Source organism: Vitis vinifera, chromosome 1 (assembly GCF_030704535.1).
Source record: "Vitis vinifera cultivar Pinot Noir 40024 chromosome 1, ASM3070453v1".
NCBI lineage: Eukaryota > Viridiplantae > Streptophyta > Magnoliopsida > Vitales > Vitaceae > Vitis > Vitis vinifera.
In genome coordinates this window covers 1,505,533-1,521,867 of record NC_081805.1, presented here as the reverse complement: position 1 = coordinate 1,521,867, position 16,335 = coordinate 1,505,533, and the positions used below count along the sequence as shown (strand labels likewise).

Sequence of the window (16,335 nt, the reverse complement as noted above, 5' to 3'; positions counted from 1 at the left end):
TCCCTGATCCAAATAAAAAATGGTGCTTTAAATGAATAAGTTTTTCGAATTATTGTCTATCAGGTGTAACAGTATGTATGCTTTGCAGGAAGGAGGACATCTATATGTAATATGTTGTGAAAACCTTGTTTATGAAAAAGGGTACATACTTTCATTTCCGTTTGTAAATGGATAAGAACCTGAATAGCTTCTGCTTGTTGCAGGGAAATGATTTTTCTTGTTATCAGGGGGTCAGGAGGGTTAACAGTCTCTTTTCTTTTCTTTTCTATTCCTTTTCTCCTCATCTTTTTTTAATCCCTCTTTCATTTTTCCTCTTCTTAGATCCCCTTTTATTTCTTCTTCAATTAGGCATTTTTTGGATCGATCTCTCATAAGCCAAAAGGGTTTTATTATTATTATTATTATTTTCTTTGTAAGTTAAATAAGAGATTTTACATCAAACTGTATTTTCACAACTTCAATATCATCTTTGAAAAATTGTGATAAGAATTTCTTTTATGATCAATAAAACTTTTACAATTTTAATATTGTCTTTTAAAATTTGTGACATTGGCTTCAGTGTACTGCTTTTAACCAGAGAAGCAAGAAGCTATCTCAAACGAGACCTAAGAGACGGGAGGAATTCGGATCTGTATTGAGCAGTTAATAAATTTTGAAGGAAAGAAGAGGCAAAAGCAAAGTGAAGTATGGTTGTATAGAAACCCAAGAAAGTGAACTTTATTAGCTTAATGATTTAATACATAATACATAATACAACAATATTCCAGAGGCAGAGAGTAACCAGCAACTTGTTTTATTTATGAAAAGTGCTCTGCAAGCCAAATACCCAAAAGATGAAATCATTCCTAGAAGAAGACACATACAAGAAAAACTGGTTGTGGTGGCAATGATTTCAGCAAATGAGAATTCGAATGAGTAGCAGCATTTTTACCCTTAATACCTATTATATAAGCCATATTCTTGAATGTGCAAGCTGCACACTGCACACTGCACACTGCACACTGCGCACAGACCCACACACAAACACATTAATGTTTTCTGGGTACTGCCGCGCATTACTATTTATTATTCATTTGTTCAACCGTGGCATTATGAAGTTCTAATCCTCCCTTCCACTTCCCACTCCATACTTCATATAGGCCAAAGTAAATGGTATCATTTACATTTGGAGCATCTTTGGTTACAATCTCCAGGCCCTCAGGTGGGAGGATATTGGTTGGCTGTGAATAGTCAGTACGCAGCGATATTTTCGTCCACGCGTACTTTCCTTTCTTCCCAAACTTAGCCATCACATAAACGGGACAGTTATTCCATCCAAATGCATCGGATTTGAAGGATACTTGGAAGGTAATTCTGAACTTGGTTCCAATTGATGCGCTGCGTATGGGGACACTGCCGCTCACTTCAAGCCAGCATACCTGCAATAGTTCTGCAGGACTGCCGCTGTTCCTGCAAATGGTGGGTAGATGTTTAGGTTGTGTGACTTGCCATATCTCTTGAATATTCTACGATTAACTGATATCTGTTGGGAAAATTAGGAAAACCCACAAAGTCCCTTTTAAAAAAAAAAAAAAAAAATCCAGTTTTGGACTTTTGAATTCACAAGTCAAATTTGGATCAGGGCTTCGACTCCAAAACTGATATTATTCAAGCAGAGAAACCCTTCTGAGGAGCTAAAAGGAAAGAAAAGTGGGTAAGCCCTAGGGGGTAGGATATAATCATATAACCCTCCTCCCTCTTACCTACCCCACCAATCAATTTCAAAAGATGAGCATCAACCAGACACAAGCAGCGATGTCTAAAACCCTAACCCACACAGTCTTATTGCTTCTTTCTGAGTCTCAGCCTATAGTGATCCTTAAATTAGTGACAGTGACATACTTTCTTTTCAAAACCGTAGTTCGACCCTAATCAGAAATAAAAATAACTCAAAGAATAGACAAAAGGACCCTCACTTTTCTGGCATCTTCCAGTAGCGGAGGTTTCCGCCCCAGATAACGTTCAGCTGTCTGGGATTAAACGTAGCCATCAGCTTGCCATCCTTCGACTGTACAAGTGAGAGCAGGATGGTAAAGCATAAGAGAGAGAGAGAGAGAGAGAGAAAGAGAGAGATGAACTTTGAGAAACCTGGGAAAACAAATATACTACCTGCAACTGGGGGGGGTCTTCTGCATCGTGATGAGGAGCTGTCGAAGACATCGAGGAAGAAAAAAATGGAGTTTGTTGACTTGAAGCCAATGGAATGATTTGGGTCTTCTATACATATGTGTATATATATATATATATATATATATATATATATAGCATATCTAAAGGCTAATAGGGAAGACAATTTTTTTGGGTTCATGACTGCCCATCTCGAGGAATAAAAATCCAGTTGCATTTCACAAGAAAAGAAAAGAAAAAGAGGAGAAACCAGAACGCATAGATAAAAAACTAAATTGGAATTAAACTCTATCTAAAAAAGATTAATAAATACATTTAAAATAAAAACAAATTAAAACCAAACTAAATAGAATTAAAAATACAAATTTTATTTGACACGATTATTTAAACTAATGAATTAAGATCAACAAATGTATTTAAATTAAAAATAAATTAAAATTAAATTAACTAGAATTAAAAACACAAACTTTATTTAACATGATTATTTAAACTAAAAAATAAAAATAAAAAATACATTTAAACTAAAAACAAATTGAAATTAAACTAATTAGAATTAAAAACACGAACTTTATTTAACTATTATATAAATTAAAATAATTGGAACTAATGAATTGTAATCATCAAAAGAAGACATCTGATATAAGAAAAATAAAAAATTGTAGGAATTGAGATTTAAAAAAATTATCACAAAAAATTAATTAAACTAATGAATTAAAATCTAAATAAATAAAAATGTTTTATCGGCTAACCTCCAGTTGTGTCGAAAAAAAGACTCTCTTGATGTGTCAAAGTGGCAGCCCGATCCCCGTCCGAAATCCTCTATTCTCCTCCCAAAATTCTTGTGCGTGTTCTCCCTGGAAAAGAAATCCTTCTCGTGTTCTCTCTGCCCAAAAAATTTCCTCTTTCTCTTCCTCCTCTAAAAACCCCTATGCGTGTCCTCATCAGAAAAAATTATTCTCTTGTGTGTCCTCATCCGATTGGTAGCCTTCCCATTCTTTGGCAGCGTGCTGAGTGTGTGAGAGAGATCTCTTGTGGGTGGTTTCTTTGTTGAATGGCATCCATAGCAGAGTCTGATCCCACCCCAGCATGTCGGCTATCCTTGAAGAAAACTGATGGTGCATGTCTGTTCCTCCAAAATTCTGATGGTGGCGTATTCCTGGAGAATTCTGAGATGCCACCCCCATTTTCCTCCCGTGGTCGAGATCTTCCTTTTTCTGTGGTTGGTGCATCAATCTTCCTCACCAGTGTGCTGTTCCTTCACTTTCTGGACAATGCTTGCAAGTGGTAATAAGATCAGAACCTTAGGACGAGTAAACCGATGGTCAAGGGAACTATCACCAGTTAGAATTTCCTCTTTAACTGTCTCTCGGTGCTTGGCCACTTTTGAATCATTCTTGGTCACAAGATCTCTCGTTCTGAATATGTGATTAAGCGCATGCATAATATAAGCATCCATGATACAAGAGTCTTCTTCCTGGCCTTTGAGATAAAAGGGTTTCTTGTTGCAGTACAGTATATCTCGATAGTTGTTACATGGAGAGAAGAACAATCTTTGCTTGGATGAATGAAAATCATTGCCACCAGATGTCTTATAGTTTTCCAACCAATGTTTGTACAGTTTTAGCTTGAGATCATAAGCAGAACTGGTGTTAACATCCTTTAGAAAAGACTCCCCTGTACCCATCCACTTGCAACTTGACATGTCAAAAGCAGGCATCTCCCAATTATATTTCCATTTCCTTCGTGTTAGATAGTCAACTTCTTCTTTGGATAATTTGTGCCCCACGTGACTGGTAAAGGAACTTGTGTTCTTTGATGCACCAACAGCAGATTGATCATCAACATCTAGGTCATGCATTTGATCTATGTCAGAAGCCTCATCGTCATCTTCAGTTTCAGCATCTTCACTCTGCTCCATAATACTTTCACTAGCATGACCCCTAGCAGACTCATTATCAGTACCTTCCTCATTGTCCTCTTCTTTTCTCCTCCATCTCCCTGCGTACTGTATATGGGTCCCCCCCACCTTGCAAGCTGCTCCTCTTCAGCTGTGATCCCCTCTCCTTGATCGCTCCGAGTCTCATGCAAAATTAAAAAAAGAAATCATGTAATTGGAAATAGAATGAAATAAAATAAAAAATCAAATCACATGCCACAAAAATCTAAGATGTCAATTCATGGAATTAAAGAATGAATGAATAAGTGAGTAAATAAATAAATAAATTAATAAGGGTATAAAAATAAATATTAGACGTATACAATTAAAAAAAAATTAAATTAATGCAAACGGATTATAACAATTTAAATGTCAAACTCAAATCATCAAAAATAAAAAATATTCATTTCATGCAATATATAGTCAAGTCAATACTCATCTTATCTGGGAAAAATAAAATCAAGAACATGCCTAAGTGAACTATGCCAAAAAAAGTGTCCAAGTGACCTATTCCGAAAAAGAGCTTAGGTGACCTCGGGTGAATGTGTGCAAGTTGGAAGGTGTCTAGGTATCTAAATGGGTCAAAGGGAACCTAAGTAGGCTTAAGGTGGTACCTAATATGCCAAATGTATCTAAATAGGTTTAGGGTGCCTAAGTGAGTTTAACTAAGTCTAACCTAAAGTGCATCTAAGTAAACATAATCTAAACTTGAAGGACAGCCAAGGTCGTAATGTAGAACCAAATAAACCCCTCAACCAAAGCCTCCAAAGTAACTAAGAAAAGGTAAGCTACATGAGTAGTAATGGGTCATCAAAGAACCATTGTAAAACACTAGAAGTGAACTTAAAGACATGTGCTAAAGAGACAAAATGAAGGGTCTACAAGTTAGATGATAAAGTCACAGTTTATAAACTTATGATTCAAATAGAGACTGCCCCTGGCACATGTAGACAAGGAACATTTTAGCCGAGTTTAGGAACTCAAGTTTCCTAGGTGCCCAATCTATGGATCCTTAGAGGCAGATTGGACTTTGGCAAATTAGAAGTTCCAGCTAGCCAAACATAAATTGGGCCCGGATTGCTGAACTCGTATTTGGTTAACAAGACCTATCAGAAAGCTAGTATAAAAAGTCTCCCATAACACCTTCCTTCTATGGAAATAATTGAAACCACATGAACTCGATTTCTACCAAGCATAACTGCCCAGATAGGATTCTGAACTTCCACCTGATTATGCAGTCTCCATAAAAACAGGCCTTCAATGCTTAACCAATAAGAACTAGAAAAATTGAAATATCAAATAATCCCAAACTTCCTCCTTGTTGCAGTGTCCACTCTTGTTCAAGCCCTCAACCTCAGTGGGTCCCGTCCTATCTCTTTTCTTATAGGGTTAAGGGCTTCCTCTCCTTCTCTCTTGCTGTTGGGTGATTCTGTTGTTATGGCAGAACCAGTCGTCGAAATGAAGCGGCAGGTTTAAGGGTGGGTCAATGGATGGAGAAAAGCCTTTGAGAATGATTATGAAAGATGGAAGGTTAATAGAGTTCTTGGAAAATGTGATGAGAAACGATTCTTCATCCTTGGTTGCAATCTCTTTAATATCTCACAATTCTAGCAGTTCAATAGAAGGAGCTTTAGATTCGCAGAAGGAAGCCCACTCAGGCTGGTCTTTTGAAAAATTTGCAGCCTTCAGTAAGTTTTCAAGGAAGCCAATCAATGTTTCTGAGAAGGAGATTTCAGATTTGCTAAGAAAAGTGGAAACTAGACAAAAAATGAAAGCTTCAATCTGTATAAAAGGTCACAAGGCTATAATTTATCACGTAGAGAAAGGGAGTTGAAAAAATTGGAATGCTCTGTGAACTGAGTCTTCAGTGAGGAGGTTAAAAAGGGTAGACAAGAGGGGTTGGGATTTATCAATGGTTTCTCTATGAAGCTAAGGATCATATCTTGAAATGTCAGAAGGGTTAACAGTAAGGAGAAGAGGAAGTTTATTAAATCTATGATTCATTCTCGTAATGTAGACTTGATGTGCGTACAGGAAACAAAGGCTATGTCATTAGCTTTGGTCAGAAGCTTAAGGGTGTGGTCAGATTCCCTGAGTGGGGTGCCCTAGAGGCAATGGGAGCAACTGAAGGGGCGGTGGTTTTCTCAGACAATAGAGTCTTAGAGATGCTTAAGATGGAGATAGGCTCTTATTTAGTCTCTTGTCGATGCAGATGTTGTGAGGACAATTTCACTTTAAGTATTTTTTTAGATTTATGGCCCTAGGGCTGGAGAGATCTTGAAGATTTCTGGGAGGAGCTGGGGGTCATTAAAGAGCTATAGAAAGATCCTTGGTGCATTAGGGTTGATTTTAATGCAATGAGATTCCCAAAGGAAAGAAAGAATTGTGATAGAATTTCCCAATCCATGAGACAATTCTCTAACATCATGGAGGAGTTATCCCTAGTTGATCTTCCCTTGAGAAAGGGCTTTTTCACATGGTGTGAAGGTCTGAATAAGTAATCGATGTCAAGGATTAACCACTTCCTAATAAGACTAAGAGGATGGCTTCACAAATGCATCACAATTCCTATTACCACAACCGTGTATGATCATTCTACTATCTTATTGGAGGGAAGAACGGTAAGAAGAGGAAGGACCCCTTTTAGATTTGAAAACATGTGGCTTAAGATCGAGGGATTCAAATATATTATTATGGGTAATAGGAAGGGTATCAATTTAGTGGATCCTGTAGCTTCGTTGTAGCTTCAAAGGCGAAAGCATTAAAAGAGAACCTTAAAGCTTGGAATGAAGGTGGTCTTTTAGGAATGTAGCAACCTACGAGGCTTGTGTCATGGATTAGATTAGCTATCAGACAAAAAGGAGGGGGAAGGATTGTTTCCCTTGGAAGATAAGGAAGTTTGAGTTGTTGCATTAAAAGAGTTCAATCATTGAGCCATTCTAGAGGAAATCTCTTTGAGACAAAAATCAAGGGATGTGAGGTTAAAGGATTGATTAGATTCAATTTTGCATTTCAATGGCGAGATTCTCATTCTTAGTGAATGAAGTTCCATTGATCTTGGAGCACAAAAGGCATGGGATCCCCTATCCTCTCACTTATTGGTGTTGGTGATAGAGGTTGTCAGTATTCTCTTGCGAAGGGGTACAGAAGGCGGCTTCATTTTAAGTTTTAAGATAGCAGGGAGGAGGTGGTGAATGAGTGGATATTTTGCACCTTTTATTTGTTGATAAAAGAGGTTTTCCAAAAGACTAACAATGTAAAAGAGGCAATAACTCTCAAAAGGTGGGAGACTCATTTTACTAGAAAGCACTTTGGCAACCTACCAATTTATTTCATGTTCCTTTTTATTATTCCTAAATTGATGGCTTTGAGACTGGTGAAAATTTAGAGGGATTCCTATAAGAAGAAGGGGCTCTTAAGAAGAAACCTCATCTAGTAAGATGATTGTTGATCTATAAAGATAAAAAGAAAGAGGCTTTGGCATCAAGGACCTACCCACTCTTAATGAAGCCTCGTTGGGAAAATGGTGTTGGGGATTCACTCTAAAGAGGGAAATGCTTTGGAGAAAGGTCATAGTACACAAGTATAGAGAGAAGCCAAGTGGGTGGTTCTCTCTAGTAGGAAGGAAAGGTCATGGTGTTGGCTTATGGAAGTCAATAAGAAAATGATGCAAAGTTTATAAGGCTAGGACAAATTTGAGGTGGGCAATTGGAGAAGAATAGAATTTTGGCAAGATGTATAGTGTGGTTTCGATTTCTCATGGACCATATGGGCCTTAGACAAAGCCATGATTGAGGCGTTCTTTGGAGTAATCTTAGAGTGTGTTTGATAGTATTTTTATTTAGAGTGTTTTCTCCTTCAGAAAATACTACAAGTGATTTTTTCAGATTTTTAAAAATATTTCTTAAATTTTGCTAAAAACTTAATTTATTTTTTTTCAAATACACTTTTTAGGCTAAAAACATTTCCTAAAATCACTTTCAAACTGAGTTTTAATACAGTTACATTCCGCTTGTACTTATTACATCTTTGAATTGTATAATCTCGACAAAAACCAATTGTGAACTCTCCCTGATCCAAATAAAAAATGGTGCTTTAAATGAATAAGTTTTTCGAATTATAGACTATTAGGTGTAACGGTATGTATGCTTTACAGGAAGGAGGACATTTATATGTTATATGTTGTGAAAACCTTGTTTATGAAAAAGAGTACATACTTTCATTTCCGTGTGTAAATGGATAAGAACCTGAATAGCTTCTGCTTGTTGTGGGGAAATGATTTTTCGTGTTCTCAAGGGTTAGGAGGGTTAACAGCCTCTTTTCTTTTCTTTTATTTTCTTTTCCTCGTCCTCATCTTCTTTTAATCTCTCTTTCATTTTCCCTCTTCTTAGATCCCTTTTTATTTCTTCTTCAAGTAGGCATTTTTTGGATCGATCTCTCATAAGCCAAAGGGGTTTTATTATTATTATTTTCTTCGTAAGTTTAATAAGAGATTTTACAACAAACTCTATTTTCACAACTTCAATATCATCTTTGAAAAATTGTGATAAGAAGTTTTTTATGATTAATAAAACTTTTACAATTTTAATATTGTCTTTTAAAATTTGTGACATTGGCTTCAGTGTACTGTTTCTAACCAGAGAAGCAAAAAAGCAAGAAGCTAGCTATCTCAAACAAGACCTAAGAGACAGAGGAGGAATTCGGATCTGCGTTGAGCAGTTAATAAATTTTGAAGAAAAGAAGAGGCAAAAGCAAAGTGAAGTACGGTATAGAAACCCAAGAAAGTAAACTTTATTAGCTTAATGATTTAATACATAATACATAATACAACAATATTCCAGAGGTAGAGAGTAACAGCAACTTGTTTTATTTATGAAAAGTGCTCTGCAATCGAAATACCCAAAAGATGAAATCATTCCTAGAAGAAGACACATAAGAGAAAAACTGGTTGTGATGGGAATGATTTCAGCAAATGAGAATTCGAATGAGTAGCAGCATCCTTAATACCTATGATATAAGCCATACTCTTGAATGTGCAAGCTGCACACAGACACGCACAAACACATATTAATGTTTTCTGGGTACTGCCGCCCATTACCGTATATTATTGATTTGTTCAACCGTGGCATTATGAAGTTGTAATCCTCCCTTCCAGTGCCCAGTCCATATATCATATAGGCCAAAGTAAATGGTATCATTTGCATCTTCGGTTTCAATCTCTAGGCCCTCAGTTGAGGGGATACTGGTTGGCTCTGAATAGTGAGCTTGCAGCGATATTTTCTTCCAACTGTTCTTTCCTTCCTTCCCAAACTTAGCCATCACATAAACGGGACAGTCATTCCATCCAAATGCATCGGATTTCAAGGATATTTGGAAGGTAATTCTGTACTTGGTTCCAGGTGGTACGCTGCCTATGGGGACACTACCGCTCACTTCAAGCCAGCATACCCGCAATAGTTCTGCAGGACGGTTGCTGCCCCTGCAAATGGTGGGTAGACGTTTAGATTATGTTGACTTGCCACATCACCTGCAAATTCTACGATTATACTGATATCTGTTGGAAATATTAGGAAAACCCACAAAGCCCTATTTTTTAAAAAAAATAATAATAATAATCCAGTTTTAGACTTTGAATTCACAAGTCAACTTTGGATCAGGGCTTCGACTCCAAAACTGATATTATTCAAGCAGAGAAACCCTTTGGAGGAGCTAAAAGGAAAGAAAAGTGGGTAAGCCCTAGGGGGTAAGATATAATCAAATAATCCTCCCTCTTACCTACCCCAACAATCAATTACAAAAATGAGCATCAACCAGACACAAGCAGCGATGTCTAAAACCCACAGAGTCTTATTGCTTCTTTCTGAGTCTCAGCCTATAGTGGTCCTTAAATTAGTGACACTAGCATACTTTGTTTTCAAAACCATAGTTCGACCCTAATCAGAAATAAAAATAACTCAAAGAATAGACAAAAGGACCCTCACTTTCCTGGCATCTTCCAGTAGCGGCTGTCTCTGCCCCAGCTAACGTTCAGCTGTCTGGGATTAAACGTAGCCTTCATCTTGCCATCCTTCCTCTGTACAAGTGAGAGCAGGATGGCAACGCATGAGAGAGAGAGATGAACTTTAAGAAGCCTGGGAAAACAAATATACTACCTGCAACTGGGGGGGGTTCTTCTGCATCGTGATTAGTAGTTGTCGAAGACATCGAGGAAGCACAAAATGGAGTTTGTTAACTTGAAGCCAATGGAATGATGTTATTTGGTTATGATTTGGGTCTTCTATACATATGTGTATTTATACATAGCATATCCAAAGGCTAAAAGGGAATAAAAATCCAGTTGCATGACTGCCCATCTTGAGGAATAAAAATCCAGTTGCATTCCAAAAGAAAAGAAAAAAGAGGAGAAACCAGAGAATCAAAACTAAATGCTATCGCATGGATGGGTCTGAGCCATGTCTAAGCCCCACTTAGTAAAAGAGGCGACCCACGAGCTCTATCACGTAAAAGCATTCATCCTTTTTCCCTACCAAATGTTTTTAAACTTGTTAACGTTAAATTAGCCTTCTTTAAAGAGTTTTCACATATCAATTATGAAATTATATCTGTTGTTATTGACAACTTCAAAAAGAAACCCATCCATGTTTTGTTAAATGAATACACTTTATGTCTATAATTTTTCAGACTTCATTTGAGAATTGAGACACACCCTATTTTCAATGATTTCAAGATGTATAATCAAATATGCCTGATAAGGTTCACGGCATGAAAAAGAAAGAAATTGAAACAGGAAAAAATCTCCACCAATCCTTTTTACATGAACACTTTCAAACAAATATTCCATGAAATCATCATGGAAAGTTGCTAAGGGATAATTCTGAGGCGATAGATTCTTGATTCGCAAGGGAAGAATAAACCACCCTGTGGGCTGCACAGCTTTTCAACATTCGATTCTTTCCATTGTTTTTAGCCCAAAGATTCCTTTCATTTTTCATGGTCACATATTTTTCTTCAGTTTTTTAATGGGAAAAAAAAAATCACTATAAGAAATATTATAACCACAAGCTTATGAATTAAACAAATAGAAAGAAGATAAACACAAAATCTGCAGAATCATGGCTACAGAAATTCCATCAAGTATATTCAAATGTTTTTACCTTGTTCGTGCTCTTCAATTTGTTCAAAATCTCCGCTGGTTCCCACACTAAATCCTTCATGCCTAGACAAGGTATAAACTTTTATTTTGGTGAAAAATTTCAGTTTTGGAAAAGTCGGAGTCGCCGCTTATTTTATTTTATTTTAAAGGGAAAATAAAATAAGAAATAAAACCCTAAAAAATGACTTCATAGTTTTTGGAAAAACGTGTCTTTGAAAAACCCGAGTCTAGGTTTGGGGATCAGGTTACTTATTGGGAAAGTACCTCTAGGAGGTAGCACCCCTCTAAGCCCTATAAAGTTCTCTAGTGACTAAGTCGAGAGATATGTGACAACTAATTGGTTAATTATAGATATCTAAGTAGGATAGGTGATTTCAAAAAAAGCATACCTAACAAAAAAACCAATCACAATCATAAAGAAGATTTAAGGTATGTACCTGATATGCTTCTCAAACACTATCACAGAACATTAATGGTTAGTTTGAATAGTATTTCACCCAGCATGTATTTTATCATAAATGATCGAACATTGTAACAAATATCAAGACATCCAAGCATTATCAAACATAAGTGCAATTCACAATGACAAGCATATTCACAGAATTTAGAAAGTGGGTGATAGAGGGCGTACCTAGATAGTATAGATAATTTGTAATGTGCTTCCGCAAGACATGAGAGGTTAGATAATAAATAATAAAATACAGAAATCCTAACATGTTATTTAATTATCATAGCAAAAATGATCAAAGTATACAAAATCATCAATTATCACGTACATCTTATATACAATCCCTAAAAAAATATGTAAATATGAACACAATAAGTAGCAAAGGTGGCAGCAAAGATGACTTTTGAAAAGATTTTCTTATGTAGGGGTTTCACCAATTCCCCAATTAATATACACAAATCTAGCCTAGAATTATCTCATCTGTTTGGAACCACAAGCCTGGATTTGTGTCTTACTCAAAACCATAACTTTCATTGAAAACCGAGAAATATGCAAACCAATCAAGAGATGGTTGCATATTATTTAAAAAAAATGAGATTTTAATTCTATGGACTCTAAATGAATTTTTTTTTAAATAGATTTTCAAGGGGATCTTTTGAGAAAAATGTTTTGCTTTAGAATAAAAGAAATTAATTTAAAAAACAACGGAACTTAAGAAACAAAATTCTAAACGAAACAAAAGAAAACGAAATCACAAAGTAAATTTTTTTAGTAATCAACAAAAATGATAATGGTGAGGGTAGAGGTCAATTTTCATGATTTTCCAATAGCCTCTAAAAAAAGGAGATTGGACTAACAATTACTAAGGCAGCAAACTAATGACTTCCAAATCAAACAAGCTAACAAAATATTATCCAAAGCTAACATCTAGAATTCAAGAAGCGCATGAATTAAGATAAAAAAAAAAAACCAATGAAGAATCAAAATTAACAATCTTAACATATAGAGATAATAGCATGGGATCAATTAAAGTAAATTAACACTATGACAAAATATGATGAATCAAAAACCAAAGTTTAACAAACTTGAAAATATGAAAACAATAATATGTAATTAACTATGTTGATTAGCTTCCAAAAAGCTCAAACTAAATATTAATAGATCAAAAATAAAATTACTAAACTTAAAACACGAAAACAATAACATGTGATTAACTAAATTAATTGACCAAAATTCTAAAACACTCAAACTAAATATTAATGGATCAAAATCTATAGAATCATGGCTACAATTTTTATTTCTTCTTAGATCCCTTTTTATTTCTTCTTCAAGTAGGCATTTTTTGGATCGATCTCTTAGAAGCCAAAGGGGCTTTATTATTATTATTATTTTCTTTGTAAGTTTAACAGACTCTATTTTCACAACTTAAATATCATTGTGATAAGAAGTTGTTTCATGATTAATAAAACTTTTACAATTTTAATATTGTATTTTAAAATTTGTGACATTGGCCTCAGTGTACTGCTTTTAACCAGAGAAGCAAGAAGCTATCTCAAACAAGACCTAAGAGACAGAGGAGGAATTCGGATCTGTATTGAGCAGTTAATAAATTTTGAAGGAAAGAAGAGGCAAAAGCAAAGTGAAGTATGATATGGAAACCTAAGAAAGTAAACTTTATTAGCTTAATGATTTAATACATAATACATAATACAACAATATTCCAGAGGCAGAGAGTAACCAGCAACTTGTTTTATACTTTTATTTATGAAAAGTGCTCTGCAGTCCAAATACCCAAAAGATGAAATCATTCCTAGAAGAAGCCACATATAAGAAAAACTGGTTGTGGTGGCAATGATTTCAGCAAATGAGAATTCGAATGAGTAGCAGCATTTTTACCCTTTTATTCAGCATCCTTAATACCTATGATATAAGCCATACTCTTGAATGTGCAAGCTGCAAGCTGCACACAGACCCACACACAAACACATATTAATGTTTTCTGGGCACTGCCGCGCATTACTATTTATTATTGATTTGTTCAACCATGGCATTATGAAGTTCTAATCCTCCCTTCCACTTCCCACTCCATACTTCATATAGGCCAAAGTAAATGGTATCATTTACATTTGCGGTTGTAGCCTCTTTGGTTACAATCTCCAGGCCGTCAGGTGGGAGGATATTGGTTGGCTGTGAATTGTCAGTACGCAGCGATATTTTCGTCCACGTGTACTTTCCTTTCTTCCCAAACTTAGCCATCACATAAACGGGACAGTTATTCCATCCAAATGCATCGGATTTGAAGGATACTTGGAAGGTAATTTTGAACTTGGTTCCAATTGGTGCGCTGCGTATGGGGACACTGCCGCTCACTTCAAGCCAGCATACCTGCAATAGTTCTGCAGGACCGCCGCTGTTCCTGCAAATGGTGGGTAGATGTTTAGGTTGTGTGACTTGCCATATCTCTTGCAAATTCTACGATTAACTGATATCTGTTGGGAAAAGTAGGAAAACCCACAAAGTCCCTTTTTCACAAAAAAAAAAAAAAAAAAACAATCCAGTTTTGGACTTTTGAATTCACAAGTCAACTTTGGATCAGGGCTTCCACTCCAAAACTGATATTATTCAAGCAGAGAAACCCTTTTGAGGAGCTAAAAGGAAAGAATAGTGGGTAAGCCCTAGGGGGTAAGATATAATCATATAACCCTCCTCCCTCTTACCTACCCCACCAATCAATTTCAAAAGATGAGCATCAACCTAACCCACAGAGTCTTATTGCTTCTTTCTGAGTCTCAGCCTATAGTGGTCCTTAAATTAGTGACACTAACATACTTTCTTTTCAAAACCATAGTTCGACCCTAATCAGAAATAAAAATAACTCAAAGAATAGACAAAAGGACCCTCACTTTTCTGGCATCTTCCAGTAGCGGGGGTCTCTGCCCCAGATAACGTTCAGCTGTCTGGGATTAAACGTAGCCATCAACTTGCCATCCTTCGACTGTACAAGTGAGAGAACAGGATGGTAAAGCATAAGAGAGAGAGAGATGAACTTTGAGAAACCTGGGAAAACAAATATACTACCTGCAACTGGGGGGGTTCTTCTGCATCGTGATGAGGAGTTGTCGAAGACATCGAGGAAGCAAAAAATGGAGTTTGTTAACCGATGGAATGATGTTATTTGGTTATGATTTGGGTCTTCTATACATATGTGTGTATATATATATATATAGCATCTCCAAAGGCTAAAAGGGAAGACAATTTTTTTGGGTTCATGACTGCCCATCTTGAGGAATAAAAACCCAGTTGCATTCCACAAGAAAAGAAAAGAAAAAGAGGAGAAACCAGAACGCATAAATACCAAAGAATCAAAACTAAATGCTATTGACTTTTCTTTGATGCATGGATGGGTCTGAGCCATGTCTAAGCCCCACTTTGTAAAAGAGAATATTGGCAGAATTGTTATAAAAGGCAAGCCACGATAAATTGGTCTTCCGCTCTATCACGTAAAAGCATCTATCCTTTTTCCATACCAAATGTTTTTAAACTTCTTAACGTTACTTTATTTTTAAATTAGCTTTTCTTTAAAGAGTTTTCACACATCAATTATGAAATTATCTGTTGTTCCTTCCTTGTTATTGACAACTCCAAAAAGAAACCCACCCATCAAACTACTTTCTCATTTTGATCCATGTTTTGTTAAATGAATACACTTTATGTCTAATTTTTCAGGATTTTCTCTTTAACTTCATTTGAGAATTGAGACACACCCTGTTTTCAATGATTTCAAGACGTATAATTAATATGCTTGACAAGGTTCACGGCATGAAAAAAAACATTGAAACAGGTAAAAATCTCCACCAATCCTTTTTACATGACGACTTTCAAACAAATATTCCATATTATCATGGAAAGTTGCTAAGGGATAATTCTGAGCCGATATGTACTTGATAGATTCTTGATTCGCAAGGGAAGAATAAAGGTTTTCCTCTAATGTGAAACCACCCTGTGGGCTGCAGAGCTTTTCAACATTCGATTCTTCCCATCGTTTTTAGCCAAATCTCCAGCGTTTTAGATTCCTTTCATTTTTCATGGTCACATATTTTTCTTCAGTTGTTTAATGGGAAAAAAAATCACTATAAGAAATATTATATCCACAAGTTTATGAATTAAAGAAGTTGAAAGAAGATAAATACAGAAACTGCAGAATCATGGCTAGACAAGACATAAATGTTCATGGCTACAGAAATTCCACCAAGTATATTCAAATGTTTTTACCTTTTTTTTTATAGGTAAATTTTTGGTTCCCATTGGGAATTGAACTTGGAACCTCCCCGAAACACTTTATGTCCCTTTACCACTTGAGCCTAGCCTCAAAGGCATGTTTTTACCTTGTTGGTGCTCTTCAATTTTTTCAAAATCTCCGCTGGTTCACACACTAAATCCTTCATGCCTAGACAAGGTATAAACATCAGATGCTTAGGGCAATCCTATGGCATCAGCATTGAATTTATTCTAAAACCTAATATTTCACAAGTTCAGATATTAAAATGTGGCACTCAATGGATTCATTACAAGAGTTAAGAGTTTTCCTAATTCCAGGGGTGCCATTCGAATATCAACCTGTTTCATGCCTTT

The 16,335-nt window shown here is 35.9% G+C and overlaps 1 protein-coding gene and 1 non-coding gene across 2 annotated transcripts; both read right to left on the bottom strand.

Moving 5' to 3' along the window:
- Positions 1 to 685: 685 nt before the first annotated feature.
- Positions 686 to 2,370, bottom strand: LOC132252533 (protein PHLOEM PROTEIN 2-LIKE A9-like). Its single transcript, XM_019224859.2, has 3 exons — positions 2,149 to 2,370; positions 1,956 to 2,047; positions 686 to 1,449 (listed from the first exon to the last, which is right to left on the bottom strand). Exons 1-3 carry the CDS (start codon positions 2,197 to 2,199, stop codon positions 1,059 to 1,061), a joined length of 534 nt encoding a protein of 177 aa, XP_019080404.1. The 5' UTR covers positions 2,200 to 2,370; the 3' UTR covers positions 686 to 1,058.
- A 6,724-nt stretch (positions 2,371 to 9,094) lies between these two features.
- On the bottom strand, positions 9,095 to 16,335 carry LOC100243937 (uncharacterized). The gene is made up of 4 exons (XR_009465906.1): positions 16,321 to 16,335; positions 14,782 to 16,150; positions 14,607 to 14,698; positions 9,095 to 14,119 (listed from the first exon to the last, which is right to left on the bottom strand). It is a non-coding gene; the product is annotated as an uncharacterized LOC100243937 (transcript).

Bases quoted from the DNA above. Each gene is read 5' to 3' on its own strand.
- LOC132252533 (XM_019224859.2), bottom strand. From the start codon at position 2,199: ATGTCTTCGACAGCTCCTCATCACGATGCAGAAGACCCCCCCCAGTTG. The intron at 2,048-2,148 runs GTAGTATATTTG...TCACTTGTACAG, and splicing joins AAGACCCCCCCCAGTTGCAG to TCGAAGGATGGCAAGCTGAT. The intron at 1,450-1,955 runs GTGAGGGTCCTT...CACCATTTGCAG, and splicing joins TACTGGAAGATGCCAGAAAA to GAACAGCGGCAGTCCTGCAG.